General features: G+C 39.6%; 1 protein-coding gene across 1 annotated transcript; it reads right to left on the bottom strand.

Moving 5' to 3' along the window:
* Window positions 1–5402: 5402 nt before the first annotated feature.
* On the bottom strand, window positions 5403–23513 carry RAC2 (Rac family small GTPase 2). Its single transcript, XM_026695855.2, has 7 exons — window positions 23354–23513; window positions 15949–16020; window positions 14681–14798; window positions 12439–12501; window positions 11363–11522; window positions 9042–9174; window positions 5403–6127 (listed from the first exon to the last, which is right to left on the bottom strand). The coding sequence occupies exons 1-6, from the start codon at window positions 23386–23388 to the stop codon at window positions 9044–9046; spliced, it is 579 nt and encodes a 192-aa protein (XP_026551640.1). The 5' UTR covers window positions 23389–23513; the 3' UTR covers window positions 5403–6127; window positions 9042–9043.

Raw genomic sequence — 23513 nt, 5'->3', positions numbered from 1 at the left:
ATCATAATTTCATATTACTTCTTTAAAAAAGAAACAATGGTTACCAGTTTTGGAACAGGTTTTGACTTGAAAAACCATATCATGCGATGGGTTTCTGATTCAGAATTGTGCTAAAGCTGACAACTGGAGATCTCTAATTTGGACAAAGCAAGTAACCCTGACAAATTGGAGATTTCCAGTTTCCCAAAGAAGGGAGGAGATAAGAGGGTCCAAATGAACTTCTATCTGACATTACCATCGGCAAGTGGATTATCATTATCATTTCTGCCCAGTGGATTAATTAACTTCATGATATATCTAAATATCTAGGACTTGTTTGCCTTCTGGTTTATCCTGACTGGCAATTTTGGATGAGGGTACCATACTTCACTGGTGGATCTCTGACCAAGCTTAGCTAGATGAGCTGCTGATGGTTAAAATTTTAAATAATATGAAATTAACTGGACCTTGTTTTCATCTTTTCTCATAATTCTTGATTGCTTATTACAAATTAACTATACCTTAATTATCAGGACCTTACCTACTGTTTTATTAAGTAGCAACATCTGGCTGCCTTTGGTACAGAAGCTAAGTGTGTCAGAGCTCATTAATACTTGGTTGGGAAATTACAAGAGAATTTAGTGTCATAGGCTAGGGTGGAAAGATGGCAATGGCAACAAATTAATTTACTTAAATGAAATCAGCATGATTTTTGGTCAGATTTGGAGACATTGTCTTTATAACAATATAAGAGCCCCTAGATATGCAGTTTTGTTCTGATTACTCTAATTTCAGAGGCAGCGAAGACAAAGATGTGAAAGAATTGCAACTTATTTTTAGGAAACTAAAATATAGCCCTATCCTGATCATTTGATAATAGATAATGCTCCTCTACTCCAAATCCACTTTACTGTAGGATGTAATCCTCGTAAATATGCAGAGGGGAAGATTTTTTGCTTCACTGTTTGATTATATAGATAGGCTGCTGTTATGATAATGATGTAATTCTTAAATATGAATTTCTATGCATGTTCACTTTTTTAAAGAATCATCTTTTCCAAGACACTTAATATTATCCCCTTTGCCCAAAAATATCAAGGAAATTATACTTGTAAAACACAGGATAGGAGAATGTAAAGGGGTGCATGGGATGTTTATTGTCTGTTCCACCTTTGAAATAAGTAAATATATTATTAAATATATTATTGTCTAAGTGAAGGATGTCCTTTAAAAACCATGTGTTCAAGGCAACCTAAGTGTGCCATTAAAAAAGAACAGAACATGTCAGCTATTTTCTTCTGTCTCTACATGGTTTGTGTGTGCAAGTGTGTGTTTTCAGAGAATCTGCCTTTTGATTCCCTTGGCATTTATCTAGAGATCAACAACACCCACCTTTTTCTGCTTCTGCCTATCTGTTTCTTTCCAGCTCCTGGATTTGTCCTTCATCTCCTGCTTTTTCTGCTTTGCTCAAGGGAGTTTGTTTTCTGTGATTATACTGTAGCTGCAAGGTTCAGAAGACCCAGTGTAGAAACTATTCCACATGAATGTGTAACAGAGCTTAGCTTTGTATTGTTTTTCTGGTGTCCATGAAGATAGCATTAATGTTTTGATAGCTACACTTTTCCAAAACAGTAAAGTTACCCTGTCTTCTATTTTAATACATTTGAGATTATGTTTATTGCTCCATTTAAAGATAGACTATGAAGAAAAAGGAAACTGTCAGTCAGAGCTGAATTTCCATTTTCTTCCCAACAGTATTTTACTTTCCATGTAGCAAGAGTTATATACATTTTTTTAAAAAAGAATGTAAATAACTTTTAAGTACAAGAGCTGCATGCCCCAAAATGGTGTACGCTGAGGAAAACAATTATGTGATCATTTCCCTCTATAAATCTTGAAAGAAGCATATCTAGAATCTCTTCAATCACAGTCTAATCCCCCAATTCATCTAAAATTGTATGCCCTTAACAATATTTTTCCTTCCCATCTTTTTTTTTCTTTTTAACTGTTTTACCTTGGAAAGACCTTGGAAATGCTGAAGCATACAATGGGTTTATCCAGTCGTCCCGTTTACTGAGATGAGATGAGATGCGATCCACAGGGGCTTCTAGTCACATATGTTTGAATGCACATAAAGCATTTCATCATTTGGAAATTTATAACCCAGATCCCATTTCTACTTGTGAGTAAAGGAATGAGAATAGATCAACTCATAACTCCCCATCAAACACAGGTGGGATCCTTTGACACAGTCTGGTAGGAGGTTTTGGAGAGAAAGTACTTAATGTCATCTCTTTTCCTTTCCTTCACCAAATTCTGTCAAGGCATAAATCTTAACAATGGCATAGCATGTTCCTTGGAGCATAGGCCAATTGTAGCGTCTTTGTAAAATTCTAGTTAAATAATCCATAGCCATAACAATAGCACTTAGACTTACATACTGTTTACAGCCCTCTCTAGGCCATTTACAGAGTCAGCATATTGCCCCCAACAATTTGGGCCCTCATTTTATCCACCTTGGAAGGATGGAAGGCTGAGTCAAACTTGAGCCTGCTGAGATTTGAACCGCTAAATTGCAGTCAGCCAGCAGTCAGCAGAAGTATCCTGCAGTACTGCAGTCTAAACCATTGCACCACGGCGGCTCAGTGACATTATTTTGTTTTGGGAATGTTTGCTTTATGTCCAGCTTTATAAGAAGAAGATATAGTATGGGTTCCATCTGAGCAGCGATCTCCAAATTTTCAGTCAGGTGGGCATTCCCATCTTTTGCTAGAGATCTCGAGGTGATTTTTTTTGCACACAAAACATGTAATTTGACAAGTGAACACCAGTTAACTTTTGCATGCAAACCTGTAATTGACCACTCAATCACAGTCTTTGTCTCATCTAATTCACATGAAAAAAGAACATAGACAAATCAAGCATTCTATTTGGCACAGCAGGCTAGGCATCGCATCCACGTGGTACTGATGAAGAATTGACATTAAGCAAATTGCAGCACTTAATCTATAAAATGCCTTATAGGTATAATTTTGTGCTATGTTTTTTTGTAAGAAGTGTTTATCTGGGTGAGGATAGTGTCTTCTTGATAGTATCTGAACTTTGTTTCAGCTAATAAAGTCTGTAGCAACAAAACTATGAGAATATGGCACCTTTGGCAAATTAGCCAAGACTATTATCTTACTAATCATTTAATACCATGCCCCTTTCCTGGTCCTTAGCAGATCCAGCAGTACAAGTTCCCATAGCTGCCAACTGTACTGCACCATAAGGATAGCTGTCAACAGTTTTATTTTAGCAACCCGTAGGCTATTAGTCTTGATCGGTGACTCATTCTATTGCCTCCTTGCTCCTTCCAGCGCTCAGTTTCCATCTCTGCTTCTTGCTTGCAGATTAGTGCAAGCAGAGAGATTGGAATAGTGGCAGAGTTCTGTGCCATTCTTTGTAGGGGCCCAGAAGCACTCCAGCAGGAGGAAATTGCCACAAAGGCATGGGTCCTAAATTAAGAAAGTCCCTAATAATGCAGACTTACTCATCGCCAAAACCACTGGCTTGTAGAACATATAGTCATTTATGCTCTTTGGGAGCATTCTGTGGATAGGAGAGAGCTGTGGGTGCACTGATACAGAACAGCCTGGCATATAAGAAACAAAGAATAAGGTTGCCTTCTTGCAGAAATGATTCTTACCAACCATCCCACTCTCATACACATGTCGTTTATTTGTCACACGCATTGTAGTAAGGTCAGGAATTCATACTGTGAATGAAGAAGTTGAGACCAGAGGCTTCTTGGTGAACCTAATTTAGTTCCTGATACATTTTATGTCAGAAAGACAGATTTATGGATCTTAAATAGTATTTAGAATGGCTGAAATGCATTTCTTAATATCAGGGGTAAGGTAAAGTTAAATTAAGATTTGCTAGTAGCTCACTGGATGGCTTGAAAGGGTTTCTGATTGCTAACTGTTCAAGAATCATTTAACAATAGCAGCAATTTTCTTCTACCTCCTTGTTCAGACTGTAATTAGACAGTTGTTGATTTGTGCCTGAATATGCCAATAATACAAATATATAGCTCACAGCTTATAGCAGGAAATTGTCTGTCCTCTAAGCCAGCATCTTGCAACCATGACAACTTAAAATGAGTGTACCTCAATTCCCAGAATTCCCCAGCCAGCATGCTCTAATGAATCATCTTTCAAATGTTGATTCCAGTTCTGGAATTTTGAGGTTTTAGAAAAAAGCAATGCAGTCCCTATTGGTCCAAAATCAGCCCAATCAGATTTGATAGATTTAGTGGTCTAGATGTTAGAAGAGATATCTTTAGTAAATGTTTTCAGTGAGCTGGGCTCTTCCATAAAAGGGAATTATATATTAAAAAAGGCAAGATCTTTGGCACAGATGAAAACACAGCCAACCTATACCTTCACAGTATGGAACTGTATCCATTTGTTAATCCACAAAGATATATCCAACGTAGGCTTAATCACATCACTCACTTTGGCATGTTCACGTGGTTCTTGCACATTGAGTAGGTTGCCATGCAATTATATATTGTCAAGAGTCACGTTGTTTTTGCCACACAACTTGTCTGCTATGAACAAATATTTGCAATTCTAGATCAGAATTGATGCAACACTACCAATATGTAGGCAACCTGGCTTAGCTCAGAGCCTTATTAAAAAGCTTCTTGAAAGACAGAAGACAGTGAAGCAATTTGGAATGTTTGGTTTGAGGGCAAGAGATACTGGGCAAGGAGGTAAAAGGCAAACAACCAGCCTCACCAGAAGGCCCATTGGTAAAATAAAATGTAGCAAGAAGTTAGCATCTTCCAAAACCATTAAATCATGTCCAGGTTACATCTCAGAATGGCTATGGGGCAACACAGAATGGGAAACCCAAAAATGAAATTATGGACCTGTGACTATGACATCTTATGTACTAAAAATTGGGATCATGCCCTCTAATGATCATAATGTCTGACCAAGGGCACATTACTTCTCAGTAATGACATCTGGTCTAAATTCGCATTCAATATTTATGGGGAATGAGCTTCATCAGTTGTGTGTTCATAATATTGCCAAATGAGATAGATTGGTCAATAAATAGCAGAACAGCCAGCATCTCAGCAACCTATCTCTGAAAATGTGTATCTCTTTTAGCACCCATACAAGTTATAGGTAATAAGAACAGATGGTTTATGATTATATTTTAATTGAATCTCATTTGCAATGCAGTGATCAGTAATAGGAGCAGGTGGGGAATGTAGGAGAATACTTTAAATAAGGATGCTCCCATGCTAAAACTCTTTAGTACTGAGGAAGCATCATTTTTTTCAGTACAGGAATATTTTTTTAAAACATGAAGGATCATGCAGCACATTATACATTGCTGTATTACCCGGCACTTTACGTAGCGAAGTCTTTTCCCATATTCTACAGCATTTATTCAAAAGCAATGTTTTTTTGTGGCCTGTATATATTAATAGAGCATGGGGATAATGCCGAGTACAAGTGTTCAATTGCCTCACTACCATTTTGATTTCGCATTGGAAACTAAAACATTCTTGGCTTCACTGCATATTTCTTTGCTTTGTATAATGCAGGAAGAGTTTGTTTATACCACTAGTTTACCATTCAAAAGAAAAATAAGAAAAATGAGGGAGAGAATCAATAGTTAAAAAGAACCCCCATACACACATCCCTACCAGCACTGGGGAAATTTAGGAAATGTATTCAGGAGGAAAATGAAAATTATTGATTAAAAAAACCATTAGTCCAGATCAACAGGAGGCATTAACTGTTTGAACCTGCAAAGAATATGTACAAAACAAAGACCCCCTTTGAAAAGCTTTCATAACACTTTCCTTATCACTAATGAATATATTGCTGTAACTGTATTTTATTTTTTTTAAGCAATAGTCACAAATTAGGTCAGAAAGAGAGGGGGGGGAAAGCAATTTATACTGGAATGCACCTTGTTAAGAATAGAGTACATACATTCAGATTTTTTTTAAAGTGAACAAATAGCTAGTTGTTGAAGCACTGGGCTATTCAGAGTGAAACAAGATTAAAAATCCAGCAACCTCTAAAGTTTTCTTTCTTCATCCACTCTTCAAAGTCCAGAAAGGTCTGGACTAATCCAAATTCTGTATTGGAAAGAAAAAAAGAGGGAGGGAGGGAGAGAAATTGTGTTACTCTAGTCTGCTAGCTACATGACAAACTTCTGCAGTCCAGGGCTCCTTCACATATGTGGACTTCAACATCTAGAGTTCTTAGCTAAGACAATGATGGATGGGACATTGGGGGTAGGTTAAACAATTGGGGGAAAACTGCTGTAAACAATTGCATTCTCCACTCTTTATGAAGCAGTAGATAGTTGCAGACAGCCATTAAAATTGAAGATTTCTTTAGGGCAGGAGAGAAACTGGCAGAGTTAGGCTCACTTCCACAACCCAGATGGATCAATGAATTGGTCTGTTGTTTTTTTTTGGGGGGGGGGGAAGTATAAAGATCAACTCTCTTCATTTGGCCAAAAAATTACCTTGCTACTACAAATACCAGCCCAGAAACCAAGCAAGGGGTGGCTTTTAGGAAAGTATTATCCTTTTATACAACTGAATCACAAAGTCGTGGCATTGCTGTTCAGAAACCTTATCCTCTAGTTTCAGCCCCATAAAACCACTTGGATGACTTCATTAGCTGTCAAGGTGAATATCCCGCTGCTCCCTAAAGGCCTGCCTGAAGAGGGCTGGAACACAAATGGTGTCATCAGACTTGGAAAAATCTCAGAGTTTGCAGAAGTACAAAAATAATTTTAAGAGTTTTATATGGCTAATGTAAAATACAATACAATAAGGTAGCAGTATATTAAAAAAACCAATAAAATGCTAGCCAAGGGGAGATAGGTGGGTGGGATTTGAGAGTGGGAGAGTGAATGGGAAAAGCCAATGGAATAGGTGGAACAGCTGAATCCCAAACATAGCACCCTATGCAGGAAAACATTTTGCATGAAAAAATTTCCCTTGTATAGAACTGGTGCTGATGACCTTTATTGATGCATTAGCATTCAGTAAAATAGTTATGAAAAGTAAGCATGGGGAGAATTTTAGTGGGCTGTAGAGTTCCTTCACATTGCGATAGAAAATAGATAAATATTGGGATATAGCAGCACAATGTTCTTCCCTCTCTTATTGGTGAGAAAGGGGAAATAAGAGAAAAGAATCCAATCTACCCACTCCCCCAATGACAGTGTGTTGGGTTGTGCTCCAGACTACCTACATATATATCACACTCCCTGCTTTTCTTGTTCTTTGACACAAATATACATTCTACTCCTGCCCAAAAAATTATGTTCTACATACTAAACTGAGGAAATTTCCTGCAATTTTTCCCCAGTTGGTTGCATTTGATTTAATAAAAAAAGTATTTGCTTTGGAAACTCTGAACAAAGAAGAGAATTTAGAAACATTTTTGTAGCCACAATATAAGTTTCATTACAGCTTAGACCAGGGATGTCAAACTCGATTTCCTTGAGGGCTGCATCAGGATTGTGTTTGACCTTGGGGAGGTGGGGAGGGGTGTGTGGCCAGCTTGACGTCTCTTGAGTCGGGGGCGCCTGTGGTGGTCCGAGCACTCTGCCAGCGAGAATGGGCTCCTGAGCTCCATTTTCGGCTGTGATGGCCTCCTGAAGCCCTCTGCACGGGAGGGCCCTCCTGAGCTCCATTTTCACTGGCAGAAGCACCACGGGCCAATCTTTTGCTGTTTCCAGGGTGGCCCCACAGGCCAGATCTAAGCACCCTGTTCAGCCCCCAGGCCTTGAGTTTGATAGCCCTGGCTTAGACCAACCATTATATATAAAATCAACCAATGGAGCAGCTTGCCCTCGGAAATTGTGGGAGCGCCATCACTTGAGACTTTCAAGAAGAGATTGGACTGTCATTTGTCAGAAATGGTGTAGGGTCTCCCGCTTGGGCGGGTGTTTGGACTAGATGACCTACAAGGTCCCTTCCAATTCTGCTTATCTGTCTGTTAAATATACCTACAATCTTCCACAATATTTTTGCATTTATATAGTGAAAGGGTAGACAAAGTGGATGTATGCCTATATATGTCTTGTTTATTATACATACAATCATCTTTCCAATGGTTTTCAGCTTCTCTGATGTTCCATGTTTCAGTTAAATCCTGGGGAAATATATCACAAGACAATTTCTCCATTGGGAATTTAGCAATTGCAGTGTGACTGTCATTACTAAGGGGATATTTACAGTTTCCTCTTCTCTGGAGAGGTTTGGAAAACTCTTCTGAATCAACTTGACTGTGAATAAATTGAGCAGAAGATTTTGAAAGGGTGTGTGTGCCCAGTGATACATCTGTGTGTCAACTACCATCCTCTGCTTCATTGACAATCCTTGATCAAAGATGGTAAGTCTAACACAAGAAATTGTAATGCAACCCATCTGCAGAGTACCATGTGGCAAAGCTGATGTGTGGATTATGTGTGCAATGAAACCCTTGGGCTTTTTTTTAAACCTCGTGTCAAATTATATTGATTCTTTTATTCCAAGCTCAAGTTTATTTCATCCAGACTTCTCATATGCACTGGTCCTTTGTAGAGTTTGGAGGAATGTTTTTTCAGATGTCTGGCTCATTAAATCACAGCAGCTTTTCCATAGCACATTAGTGGAAATATATATTCATTTTATATATATATATATATATATATATATATATATATATATATATATATATATATATATATATATATAATGTATGGCATTCAGCTTTGTTCGGGTATTTTCCCACATCATTATAGTCGTGGTTTTAAAGTTGTAGCGACGTTTCAGCAGAATCTCATCTGCCATCAGGCTTGTGTACAAAGCTGAATACCATGTATGTATGTATGTATGTATGTATGTATGTATGTATGTATATTCCTGCTAAAATCACAACAGTAGCACATTATAAACTTTCTAATTTTTCAAGTCCCATGGTGAGGAATCGTGCTGGTATTGATCCATTCTGGTTGAAAGCACAATCAGGGAGCCTTTTGATACTTACCCCTAAAGGATGTTGCACCCCCTTTTCTTTGTCTTTGTAGGTTGTGGACAGAGAACTGCTCGAATGGCCTCATCAAACACTGTTTTCAGGCCACGCTGGGTGAGGGCTGAACATTCAAGGTACTTCACTGCATCTGCAAAGAGGAAGAAGCAGAAATGAATAAATTTTCTCACTTGTCTTGATATCAACTTAGGCATCTCTATGGATAGCAGTACTTAGGAATATAGGGGAAGACTAACACGATCAGACCAAAGCCTTGTCGCAGGAAGATGGCTTATGTAGAGCCTAACCATTCAAGAATCTACCTCTGTATTGTTTGCCCTGACAATAATTGGTTGTCTAGGGTTTCAGGCAGAAATATTGATCATTACTAATTGGGAGACTGAAGACTAAACAAGCATATTCTGCATGTTAAGTAGATGCTTTACCACTCAGCCAATCAGATGGCTACAGGCATCCATAAGGAACACATGAACACAAAACTTGAGCTTGCTGTTGCTCTGCAGCTTGCATTTGATGTGATAAAACTAGATGTCTTTGATGTAATAAGGAAGAAAATAAATCCTGTAATGGATGTCCAGCATAAATTAATAAAAACTTTATTTCTGATACGGCATATGCAGATTCTAAATTATCGGGCAGATCCCAGGACAAGCCAAATTTTGTTGAAGCATAGCAATCCTAAATCCACCCAGTAGGACATCTGTTACTGAAGAAAGCAAGAGACAACTGCTGTCCCAAAGAACAGCCCCCCTCCAGAATTACCATTTAAGACACTATATCATTCTCTTTTCTCACTCTGCCTGTGTCTCACCCTCTATTTAGGCCTTGGAAGGTAGTGAAAAGGAAAGATACATTGTTTTTCTAGAAAGCACGAATGTGCACTGGTAAAGATTCTGGTAAAGAATCTGGTAAAGAAAGCAAGCAGACTTTTAGCTTTTGCTGATGTGTCCCCAGAATACAGAACAGGAAGTTGTGGTTCAACATTATTTCAAGAGACAGAAGACAAGTTCCGGATACAGAAAGTTGAGAAGAGGAGGGGGAAAATATCAGCATTCTAATGTGCTGAGTTAAAGCCCTAATCTTAATCTTAACTCTGCAAGAAACCTGATGCCACTTTAATCTTTATATATAGATCATCGGTGTCTTTGCTCGCAAACCAGCAAAGATGTACTAACAAGGTCTGAGCACGAATGAGTATAAGTTTACTAGTGTATTCATAGAAATAAACAAATGGTTTCTTTTATGGCCATGGTTTTCCAAACACAAGGCCACATACATTTTACTTTTAAATGCAGAAACATGCGCATTTTGCTACACATTTCCTAGTGGACTTTCTTCTATATTTTTTTTCTAAATTCTCCAAATACACATTCATGCATGCATTTTCTGAAGTGGCACTGGATCACATCATTAGGAAAAGTGTGAAATTTCAGAGATAAGTTTCTGATTTGCATAACAGTTCAGAATTGGTTGGCTCATTAAAATGTGAACCCAAAAAAGAAATACCTGAGCATCTATCTCTTGGGGACCAAAATATTCAAGTTAACATTTCTTTGGAGTAGCTAATATGAGAGATACCTTGGAAAAACTTTCTTCCCTTATCTGTCATGCATTGTGGCTATTTTAGCCCAACATACAGCAAACACTACTGTTCTCCTTATCTGAACTGTCCTTTTGATTTAATGAACTGTAATCTTTAATCCAATGCTGGATGAAAAGAATTCCATGCTACTGGGATTCTTAAGAAGGTTCATCACAGCCTCCTTCAAGGAAAAGAAGACAAATCCTCTTTCCCAGAAGCAGACACCTCCGTAAAAGCCCCTTCAAAGGTCTCCTTCTGGATCTAATAAATAAATAAAAGATGAGAACAGAACCAATAAAGGCAGGAACAAGACTGGAATGGCAATGCTAATTTTTAACAGCTGTATATTTTCTGCCAATTCAAGGATAGATGAATGGGACTTAATAGTTAGAAACTGCTCTGTTCTATCAAAAGAAAAAGAAAAAAGAGGGTTTGTGAGCTTGGTAGATGATACTTTCATGCATTTGCCTTTCTGAATTTCTCAGCTGCTTTCTAGCTCTTATATCTGCACAGGTTTCTGCATATTGCACCAGAGTTAGTTTCTAAAGGCTAAAGTAAAGAAAGTGTAAAATAAACAAGCCAAAGAAAAACAGATAGAAGATAAATACCAACCTAGTCTCAATAATGGATAGCAATGTCTGACTGCATTTGATTGGTTTGAGAGAGATGGGTATCCACAATTGAACTGGCATAAGTGAAACCAGAAAACTTTTCCCGTCCCTGCAGCAACTCTTACCAATCTCTTTGGCTAGGGCAAGACCTTGTGGGTATGTAATAGGGGCCAACTTCTTTTCCTTCAGCTTCTCAATAGTATCCTTGTCATCCCGGAGATCCAGCTTTGTGCCTACCAGGATCATGGGAGTGCTAGGGCAGTGATGTCGTACTTCAGGGAACCACTAAAAGAAAGTTCAAGATTTTATTGAAGTAACACAAAACACAATGATGCAGAACAGCGGGTTGATAAATGACAAACCAAATGGGCCATTTCCACCAATGCAGCCTTCTTAGATAAGGACTAGAAGTCAAATGCCCATATTTGTAATAATACACAGGAAATAGATTTTGGAATGGCAGTTGATAACAAGATGAATATGAGTCACAGTATATAATGTAGCTGTTAAACCATGGAGAATTGATTCTGATAGCGGTGGGTATAAATGTTATAAACAAACATTTAGCAAATGCATCTTGGCTCATATCCCTTGAAGTATTTGTATTTGATCAATTTATATAGCTGCCCATCTCACAATTGCAATTCTGCAATTGTGAGATATACCTGGGGTTAAAAAACAATTTTTAATGGAAAACAAACGTAGTGGCATCAGAAAACAAACCCAACTCTGATCATTAAACATTTACAATGAAGGGCTCACCTAATCCCTAGATACTTTTAAGAAGGATTCAGACAAATTGGAACTGTTACAAGAAGGACAACTCTACCTAGCCTCATGCTCTAGTGTTGCTGAACCCTGACTGTAGACTGTGATGCAACCTCTGATAGATTTGAAGAGTTATGTTGATATAAAGGAGACTTCATCCAATACATCCTTCAGATTTATTGGACTTTGACTACCAGAATTCCCAGGAACTGGGAATGTGGAAAATCCCAATATGGAAAATGCAGCATAGTCATGGGAAAAGTTAGGAATCTTCCATCCAATATTTTCAATGAAATCCATGACACCAGTCCAATTTATACATTGCATGAGGATCCAAATATTTTACTGTCACCGTATATTTTTCATGCTGCAGCAATACCAAGACTGAGTATTGCTTCACTTGCTCTGCATGCAGAACCTCAGATGATCTCACCTTAGCACGGACATTTTCGTAAGATGCAGGGCTGACAAGAGAGAAGCAGATAAGAAAGACATCCTGTAGGCAGAAAATTCAAAGACAGGTGAAAAAAAAATCATGTGAACATTTGGTGCAGCCAGGAAAAAAGTCACATTATGAAGCAGAATGTACCAAATATTGATATACATTGTTGCTCAGGTGTTTAAAACATTTCACAGAACATCTCTTCAACTCTCACAACAACCCTGTAAGCTACATTGGTATTGTTAATGAATATTTAGTGCAGTGATTTTGGTTGATTTGAAAGATGCATCTAAGGAATTTTGAATCTTTACTAAATGCTTTATGAATGCAAAGGACTTTTGAAACAAAGAACAGTACACAAAACCTAGAACAGGGGTGTCAAACTCAATTTAATTGAGGCCGCATCAGGGTTGTGTTTGACCTTGGGGACTGGGGTGGGCATGGCCAGAGTGGGCATGGCCAGTTTGACATCACTTGTGTTGGGGGCAACTGAGATGGCCCAAGTGCTTTGGCAGAGAAAACAGGCTCCTGAGCTCCGTTTTCTGTTGTGACAGCTTCCTGCAACCCTCTGCCAGCAAAAATGGAGCTCGGGAGGGCTGCATTTTCACTGGCAGAGGCACTGCAGACCAGTCCTTCACTATTTCCAGGGCTCCCCCATGGGCCGGATCTAAGTACCCCATAGGCTGGATCTGGCCTACCAGGCCTTGAGTTTGACATCCTTTACCTAGAGGATCTATTATATAGGCACAAAAGAATTACTTCTTTCACTAATAAATCAATATCCACAATACTAAAAAAGCAAACTGTCACATTATCTTAGGTTACAAGAATACCTCTTGAAGAAGCCATCCTTTGATAAGGCATGCCCTGATGGTTGCCGTTTTCAACAAGCACCCCAAACAAGTTCACAGCTATTCTCACAGGCTGTAAAATACTAGCTAGCTTATCTAATCAAGATTAACTCAGAAAAATCTTGATTTGATGCTTTCTTCATGTTATCATCATGTTCCCCCATCTGAGAGTTATATTTAATATTATATTGTACAGTTCTTACTATCAGTTGGAGAAGCCTAAGGATTTGGTCCAGGACTCTTGAAGGACCTCCTTAAATTATGTAAATATAATCTTATTTCCATCTTAAAAAATGAGAGGAAAGGCTTTCTTAAGTCCTGGATCAGCTGGGTAAAATTATTAAACATTCTGGGGTTTTTGGCTATGATGACTGTTATTTTTTGCACTGCCACCATCAAATGTAATTAAGATTTTGGAGGCCCAGATATAATAACACTTCATTAATATAATATTGTCTCCTGGTGATAATGTGGTGCTAACTCATTGCCATTGATTTCTTTCAGAATGCTCTTTTAAAATCTCCATTCTAGTCTACAGTCTAATGATTTCTTAATGGTCTCTCATCCAAATGCTGGCTAGGTTTACTCCTAGATAGGTTTTTTTTTTTAAATCAGCTAAGGTTAGGTAGAAGCTGCCATCTGTGTGCTAACAAGGAATATGAACAAAGCTCTTCAGAGGTAAGTAAGGCTGTCAAACAAATAAATCTGGATGTCTACTAAATAAGGAGAACCAGGGTTGGCATTCTACCAGTTCGCACCTATTTGCAAGTACCGGTTGTTAACATTCTAAGCAGTTTGGTTAAAAGAAATTACTGGCCTAATCCTGTAAGGAAGGCAGGAAGGAAACATTCTGGTGCTGCTTACAGAAACTGCCTCTTACATTCTTGGTAGGACTAGACTTCCTGTCTCAGGAAGACTAGACTTGGTAGGACTAGACTTCCTGTCTCAGGAACGACTCTGAGAGTTTTTTTCCCCTCCTTTGCTGGTACTTTGCTTGTGTGGAATGACCATTCAAAGTTACAATGGCACTGAAAAAAGTGACTTATGACCATTTTTCACACTTACGACTATTGCAGGATCCCCACAGTCATGAGAGGCCAGGCGAGGAGATGTGTGCCTCGATGTGAGTGATATTGAGTTGGCTACACCCAGCCAGTAACATGACCACCAAGCCATGTCGACCCAGTCACATGACCACCAAGCCACGCCCACCACCTAAGCCATACCCACCGAACCGGTTGTTAAAAAATTTGAATCCCACCCCTGAGGAGAACTATGGCTCTTTGCAGCTTCTGCTGGTGGTCACGACTTTGGGTTGTTGCAGTCCATATCCAATAGCCGTAAGCAATTACACAACGCTTCAGAGAAAACTCATGACTTACAGTCTGTGGGTAGGAGAGAGGCCTCAAGCGGTCATAATCTTCCTGGCCAGCTGTATCCCACAATCCCAGGTTTACAGGTTTGCTATCAACCATCACATTGGCAGAATAGTTATCAAAGCTGTAACAGATATCAAAGTTTATACTGATATTAGAGGGAGAGGGATCTTACTCTTTTACTTAGACTGAAATCCTAATCTAGGAAAAAAAGCATGGTTCTCTCCAGGGTGCTAACAGGTATTTCTCTTGGCACCCTCAGACTCTTTGATTCAATTGACTTTATTTCTTAAACATTAAATGGGAAATTTGGATTCTGCAAATCCCATTGGCACCTTCTGGTGTAGCACAAGGCCCCAAAGGTATTCCTTGAAAATAGAGGATGGTTCATCTCAGTGATTTCTTTATGTGTGGGCTCTTGGTACCGTACAACAACAAAGATATTCTGGAGTGCTAGTGAGCAATCTGGAAGATAAGGGTGCCTAAAGGGAGGAAATCAAAAGAAGTCAAGAGGGGGTGCCACTTTGCAATCAAAACTCCTTTTGTGCTCCTTTTTTTTATGTGTATTGCACATAAAATCTGCATGGCTCAGACTGCATTTTTGTAGATTGCCATCTTGAGTTTTTTATACCCACCCATCCCCCTTTCTGGAAGGCTAGAAAAAAAATCACAGCACTTAGCATCTCTAATCTGTCTTTGGAAAAATGGGTGTTTTATGACTGCTCATGCTTACAGTCCCATTTCAAATCAGATGAGTGTTTATGTACCTCATTTTTAGTTCTTTCCCTTTTTAAGCAATAATTCCTCACAACATACAATTAAACTGGCACTAAACCAATCATTTTCATAAGATGTGAAGCCCAATTCTATATTAAATCAGTATATTAGAAACTATTGAGGGCACAATACCAAAATGAAGCTGTACTATACGCCTCTTTACTATCATTTTTCCTAGATGTATTGGCAGTGACAACTCCTATTCGCTAAAGTTGTGATTCTATGAAGTTGGATGAGCACCAAATTAATTATTGTCTTATTCCCAAAATGCACAGAATAGGTGCAAATAATTTCTTAATCGAATTCATTTGTTTTTCTTAATATTCCCATCTAGGAATACTACAATGCTGAATGCTCTTGATTCATGGACACCTGATCTTATGTTGTGCTGATATTATTTACACAGCAAAGTTGAATTTCCTTCAGAAACAGGAATCCTAGTGAGATCTAACTCTTTCAAACCCAACATTATTAAGCTAAACAATTTCCATACTCACACAGTAGGAATATATTCTCCTGGGAATGCATTGGTGGTATAGCTGATCAGGAGACAAGTTTTACCTACAGCTCTGAAGGGGGAAAAAAGGGAAAAGGCATATAACTACAATTCTTTTTAAAATATGTGTCAAGAGTAGATTTAGAGAGATGCTTTGCTTATGAATGAAGTTCCTGGTCAAATGATTTGCATGGCAGTGTCACAATAGTGTCCAGAAATTGAACACATCTTTAAGATGCCCAAGTTGAGAAACACTGCCCCAGGTGCCATGCTGAATAACTGAGATAGAAGCATGAAACATGTAGGTAAGAACAACTTTAAATTTAGTATAGATGGGAATGAGATGGAGGCAACTTCAATAAAACATACAAAAGAATCAAAGAGAGAAAGATTACTAGGCCATGTTTATTCTATGCTTAGGTACTAGTGAAGAAAATTCATTAAAATCAGGAAGGAACCAGAAGCAAATTGTCACTTCCTCATCCATTCTTTAGTTTAAAAAAATGTCACCCAATTGCTTAAGTCAGGCTTTTCTGGCATAATTGAGACATGGTTGTTTAGAGCTCACATCAAGTCTGGCCATGCTTATTTCAGATAATCACAGTTCTATCCAAGATACCCAGAATTTTTCAGATGGATGAAAGCTGGTCTGTGAAATTCTCATGATGTTCTGTAAACTTTTCACATAGTTGTGGACAACATGCTAAGACCAAGTATGCAGAAATACTCTTTTGTTAAACCCTGTGCAATGAGTAAATGTTGTCCATGTTCTAAACATCTGGTTAAAAAAAAAAGTGTCAGACATGAAGCCATAAAAAGGCTTGTGAAGTTGAGCATGAATGTGTCTGTTTGGATAGTTTGAGCAAATAGGATGATCCAATGGAAAATGTAGTCCCAGCCTAGCTCCACGAGTGGGAAAAAGTCATGAAACCTTATGTGATGGCAACCATGTAACACAGCGAATTTGACATCCATGATCTAGACATGACATAATGTCTGTTAGATAGGAACTACAGTAGAAGGAAGAGCTACATGTGTTTCTAGACAACCATCTATCTGTAAAGTTTTTTTTTTAAAAAAAAATCTTGTAAAACATCCAGCTTGCCCTATGCTAAGAGATGACAAAAGTGGTTGTAGTATCATCTTGGTATGGCACCAGATGGTAAAAGCTGTTCTCGGGTATTCATCCTCAGCTCTCTTAATTAAAAATACAGTAGTATGGCATTTGTGGAGTTTATATCTAGATAATCCTCCTTGGGATTCAGCTGAAATATTTGTAGATTTTCTAACCAATAATTGGAATTGGCTTTTAAAGGATGTTCTCATTTTGTTCTTACATGAACACGAGAACAGTGCATGAGGAATGGTGGTGGGAATAATAATAATGATAATAAAATTTAAGTATTTGTACCAAGTCACGGTATGAGCAAGGAAATACAAATATTTCATGCAATACAAAAATGTTCAGAATCTAATGAGCAACTGAACATATATTTAGAATTTAAACAGCCACCTGGTACTATACCACAACACATATTTACACTATGCTTTTATCTATCTATCTACTGGTTATCTATCTATCTATCTATCTATCTATCTATCTATCTATCTATCTATCTATCTATCTATCTATCCTTTCTCTTCCATTCCCTCCCTCTCTCTTCTCAATAACCAGAACATGGCAGCAAGAATTGCAATACTAACATTTCTGGGAATTGTAAAAGAGTACGGTGGAATAAACAAGCTCTACATTAATCCACAAATAAAGTTAAGGGGCCTTAAATCCTTTTTGAAATCTGCACAACTTACACAGATATGAAGGAAAAGAGGAAGCTCATTTTAGAATGATGGGCCCTTCTCAAAATAGCAGATAACAACCCTGGAGGGTGAAAGAGGGATAAAGATTTGCACAAAGGGATAGAAAGGATGGTTGGGATTGTAACATAAGAGCAGATACTGGAGGGCTTGAGACCAGCAAATTAAAGAAAAAACATCCCAAACACCAGTATTTTAAATTCAGCTCTGTTTCAAATAGGAAGCAAGTAATGTGCCATATTGTATAGCAAAATATGAGGAAAGCATTAGAGGTCCAGAGCAATCCCCAAAACTACTGTTTTGACTGACCGCACGTGATAGAGAGAGGAACTGGGAGCACTTTCTGGAAGTCTATTGCATTAGTCCAAGCATGAAGCAATTGAGGCAAGCATCAATATAGCCACCAAGAGCCTAAAAATGCTCAATGACTGAACTTGGCCCTTTTATGACTTGTGGATTTCAACTTCCAGAAGCATGGCTGGCTCAGGAATTCTGATAGTTGAACTCTACAAATCATAAACAGGCCAAGATTCCCCACTCCTGTAGTACTGAATGATCAGAGTTGCCTCTGATTTTGTGCTGTCCCAGCCAGTCTATGGAAATTGGATAGTTACTTAGAAATTAGGTGGCACGCCTGAACCCTGATGAAATAATCAGACACTTGATAGCATGGCTAGGGCCACAGTCTGCCGACATACCAAGGGAACTTTTGACATCCCACTTAGATGACCCGGCCGCTGCCCTACGGTTATCATGGAAAAGGCTCGACAAACTGTATGGCGCTTCCGAGGATGTAGAAGCAACACTCCTGGATAGCCTCATCAGTTTTCCTAAAATTCCCATTGACAAGCCTCGCCGAATCATAGACCTTCCTAACATACTTGTCCAGCTGAGAACAGCACAATGGGATCCCAATTTACCAGGACTCACCTGTCTCGGTCACATCGACACGCAGAACAAAATTGTTCAAAAACTTCCACAGGTGCTACTTGAAAAGTGGTTCCAGTTGACTGACACCTTCATGGTCAAGGGTTGCCACCACTTTGTACCCTTCACACTTCTTGAAGAATTTGTGTCCCACCAGGCGACAGTGTGCAACACACATCGGACCCGTGGACTCAGAACTGTTAGTCCTCCTAATGACAGAAGATTCAACAGCAACCATATATCGCCCTCAGGCCCTATGCACACTACCAGGGAAAGACCCTTCATGGCTGTCCATAAGACCGAAGTACACTCCTCAACCATCAAGAGGTCACCTGCTACGTCATCCCATCCACCCCAATTTAGATCTCCCACTACAAGGAGAAACCAGTTTTGTCCTATGCACCCTACTCGTAACTCTCTGAACAGCTGCACTGGGTTTGCAGTGAAACCACTGACCCAACAAAAAGAGTTGCTAAGGGAGTACCAATATTGCTACAAGTGTTGAGAATCTAAACACCCATCCAAGTACTGCACAGCCAAGGTGCGATGCGACTTATGCCATAGTGACCAGCACCTGACCGCACTGCATCCAGACTCTGGGCCGCCAATGCAGATATCTCGTAACCCTCCTTCGGACAAGAAGCCTCAACATAACAAAGAAGCATACAGGGCTCCTCAACAGACTGCCACATCACAACCAAAACCAAGGGTGAGTGCCAACTGCACAGCACTGTGTGCCAACTCACCACATTCTCATTCGTGTCTTTCCATCTGCTTAGCCAAAGTGTACCCTGAAGGATGCCCCGAAGATGCTGTGAAAATGTATGTGCTGCTAGACACTCAAAGCACCTGCACCCTGGCCAGACCTGCATTCTTTGAACTCTTTGAGGTGCAACAGGATGAACTTCACTTCACTGTATCAACATGCCATGGACCAAGAAGCACGGTGGGGAGGAGAGCTACTGGACTCTGCATAGAATCATTGGATGGAAGTTCCGGTTCCCACTACTGCCCATATTTGAATGCAATGGGGTAATGAACGATTGCAGTCAGATTGCAACACCTGAGGTCATAAGTGGCATGCCTCACCTACAGCACCTGGCACATCACTTCCGCGCTCTAGATCCAGAGGCTGATATCCTACTCTTGCTGGGAAATAATGCCCCACGAGCCTTTCTCTTCTCCAAGTCAGTCGGCAGCCTTGTAGACGCCCCAGTGGTCATCAAATCTCCACTAGATTGGGGGATCATAGGTGTAGTCTGTTTCAATCACCTACAGGCCCCAACCCAGGCCACTGCCTTAGCTACTTCCATTCTCAAGAATGGCAGACCATCTCGCCTGACACCATGCCTAGATCACTTCATGCTTTTGACAGTTAAAACTGTCTTGGGAAAGACACTATTCCAGACCACCAGAGAAGATAACAACTTTGCTTTGTCCATTGAAGACAACAAATTCCTTCGGCTCATGGATAAAGAATTTCAATGAGATGCAACTGGTGGTTGTGTCGTGCCACTACTCTTTTGCACTCCCAGGCAATGCCTGCCAAACATTCAGAAATATGCGCTCTCCCACCTTTTCAGTCTCAGATGAATCATGACCCCGGAAACCAGAGATGAAAGCTCATATGGTGGAGTTCTTGGACAAAATGATAAGGAACGGACATGCTGAGCCGGCCCCACCCCTGGAACATGATGAAGAATGTTGGTACCTGCCATTCTTTGGAGTGTACCATCCACAGAAACCAGGCCAAATACGTGTAGTCTTTGACACCAATGCACAGTTCCAAGGCCACTCTCTAAACAAGGCCCTTTTGACCAGACCTGACCTCATGAACAGTGTCCTTGGGGTGCTCATCTGCTTTAGGAAAGAAGCTATAGCAGTTATGGCTGACATACAGCAGATGTTCTATTCCTTCCTCATACGGGAAGATCACTGCAACTACCTGTTTCCTATGGTTTAGTGATGATCAGCACAACCAACGGATTTCTGAATACCAAATGAATGCATGTTTTTGGCAATGGCTCTTCCCCTACTATTGCAAACTACAGTCTCCAACGTACTGCTTGAGAGGGAGCACACAAATACAGAACAGAGGCTGAACGCTTTGTAGAACACAACTTCTATGTGGACGATGGCTTGAAATATGTAGCCACCCCAGCGGAGGCCATAGACCTCTTGAAGAATACACAGCAAATGCTAGGGACAGCCAACCTCAAGCTACACAAGATAGTGTCCAATAGTGAAGAAGTACTAAAGGCCTTTAACCCGAGGACCATGCCAAGGGACTGCAAGTCCTCAATTTCAGCAACGATGCCCCCTTCACCCAATGCAGCCTCGGCTTGTGTTGGGACTTGAAGAAAGACTTCTTCATCTTCAAAACCCCAGCCCTAAAGACCGGCTTCACTAGGCGAGGAGTGCTGTCAACAGTTAACAGCCTGTTCGATCCTCTAGGGTTTGCAACTCCTGTCACCATTCACGGTAGAACTCTACTGCGCACACTCTCTCAAAACACCAAAGATTGGGACAAACCACTCCCACTAGAACAGAAGAATGGGAGTCATAGTGCATCTCTCTCCACTGTCTCCAAGATGTGCACCTACATCACACGTATGTTCCCATCTAGCCATATCGAAGTCATCGAAACTATGGATACCTCTTGCTTCATCAATGCCCTGAGAAGGTTTCATGCCCACAGAGGCCCAGTCAAGGTATTCAGATCTGACTGTGGAACGAACTTTGTAGGCTCTTGGAAAGAACTACAGATAGAAGATGGCATTCGCCCAGACTTGCCACTTGACGACTACCTTAAAGCCAACAAATGCACATGGATATTTAACCCTCCCCATGCATCTCACATGGGAGGAGCATGGGAACACATGATTGGAATAGCTCATCAAATCCTTTATTTGAGGTTAGCAAAAGCACCTAAACTGACACACGAGACTTTATCTACCCTTATACAGTTTATGAATCCACCTCTGTACAAGATACAGAAAAGATTTAGAAAGGCTGATCTAATTCTCATTTACAGGAGCATTAAGCCTTTTTAACTGGAGAAATTCAAACCTGAACCATTGAAATATGACCCCTCCCTCAACTTCTTCATGCTTGTTTTTTTAAATCACAGGTGTTCAACACTTCAAGGAAACTTCCTCATTGAGGTTACAGCAGAAGAAAAGATACTGGTGAAATATAGAAGCTAGAAAAGTCCCTTTGTCTGTATCGGCTCAAGGCAAATAATTTCAAGAAATCCTAGGATGAAGGGATCAAGCTGAATTTAATTCACGGCAACTGTCCTTCTCTCCCAGGCATAATGTTGTTCCTTCGTAGATTTGTGCTTATGACCCTCCAAAATTCAAGAAACTAAGGCGGTAGTTCATTGAACAATTAATAGGAAGTCCAAAACTAAATTTAACTTGTCATATTCCGCTTAGTGGACATAGGAGCTGTCTTTATATACAGGCAACTCAAATTTTGTTTTTGAGCTGACTCTAAATCATGGGGAAAAATATTGTTGAGTCATCAGGAGCATATTACCAGGAAGGAGGTGAAGTTTATGTCTGCTGCTACATTTTTTGCTACAAATTCTTTCAGCACATTATTACCTAGCATATCACTCTACGAATCCCTTTCTCATGCTGATTTTTTGTATCTTATGCAGCTATCATATTGCCATCTGATTATAGCCCCTTTCCTCTAACAAGTAGATACTACAAGAAAAGAGCTGTAGCTGACAAAGGGACTGACCCTAGCTCTATCCTAAAGGCAACCTCACAGCAATCCTATGGTGTTTTTTTCTGCTTTATGGTGTTTTTTTCCCTCCGTTTTCTGCTTCTTAATCAACAGCTGTTGTATTAGGAGGCATTCTTTGGCATCTTCAGTTTGTTTCTGAGCCTGGCCCCTAATCCACAAATGACATCTAGAAATGATGATCACAACAAATAGACCTTCCTGGGTAACAAGTGCTTCAGAGAAAATTGCTTTCATCTTAGTTTTATAGGGCTGCATAGAAAAAAAATTTTTTTTTACTAGTTTCATAAGCAAAAGGCGAAAAAAAGCCATGAAATTTTAACAAGACCATTGGTACAGTAAACCACAACCTAGGCAGAAAGCTATGCAATATAAGGCCTGTATCTCCATTTTAAATCACCTGAAAGATAGTTACATTATTTCAGGCTTGCAACATTTAACTCCCAAAATGAAACTATTGTAATTACATCAAAATTTCCCCAGGTTTTGCTCTTCAAATGCACGAGGTCTTTGGGCCAATTGACTGGAAATTTTGGGAGCTGTGGTCCCAATTACCCACATGGAGAGCAGGAGGCTGGGAAGGTTCTGCCTTAAAATAGTTAAATAAAGGAGCCATGGTTTATTTGAGAGGTAACAAGTTATCTGGTAGGCAATTCCACAATTAATCATATTGTATATGTTTTATCCAGGCTGACTTTTTAAAAAATTCACATTGCTGAAAAATAAAAGTATTATTTCTCCATTCATATTGCACAGTAAATAAATAAAATTCCTCCCCTGGTTTCTATGCTCTCTCTCTAAAAGAAAGATGGAGATTAAGAAAGAACAAGGATGCACACATTTTGTCAGAAGAGCAGCTGAGGGAAAAAAGACCCACTCACTCCCTTGCTCCTCAAATGAAGGGTACATACCCATCTCCTACCACCACACATTTGATGGCTTGCATGTCTCCGGCCTAACAGCACCGTGGAGTTCGGGAAGCCTCTTGAGCAACAAAGCAGCTCAACAAATGTTGATGGTGGAAAGTCTTCTATAGATATGTCAAAACTGAAGCTGAATTAACAGCAGGTT

This window comes from Pseudonaja textilis, chromosome 5 (assembly GCF_049901715.1).
Source record: "Pseudonaja textilis isolate UNSWEBS1 chromosome 5, rPseTex1.2, whole genome shotgun sequence".
Classification (NCBI taxonomy): Eukaryota; Metazoa; Chordata; class Lepidosauria; order Squamata; family Elapidae; genus Pseudonaja; species Pseudonaja textilis.
Note: the sequence above shows the minus strand (reverse complement) of the source record. Positions and strands in the feature narration are given on the sequence as shown.

What these genes read in the sequence shown, in the direction of transcription:
- RAC2 (XM_026695855.2), bottom strand. Translation starts at nt 23,388, where the DNA reads ATGCAAGCCATCAAATGTGTGGTGGTAGGAGATGG. An exon ending in TGTGTGGTGGTAGGAGATGG is followed by an intron (nt 16,021 to 23,353) that starts GTATGTACCCTT and finishes TTCCCCCTTCAG; the next exon opens with AGCTGTAGGTAAAACTTGTC. An exon ending in TGCCCTAGCCAAAGAGATTG is followed by an intron (nt 9,175 to 11,362) that starts GTAAGAGTTGCT and finishes TCCTCTTTGCAG; the next exon opens with ATGCAGTGAAGTACCTTGAA.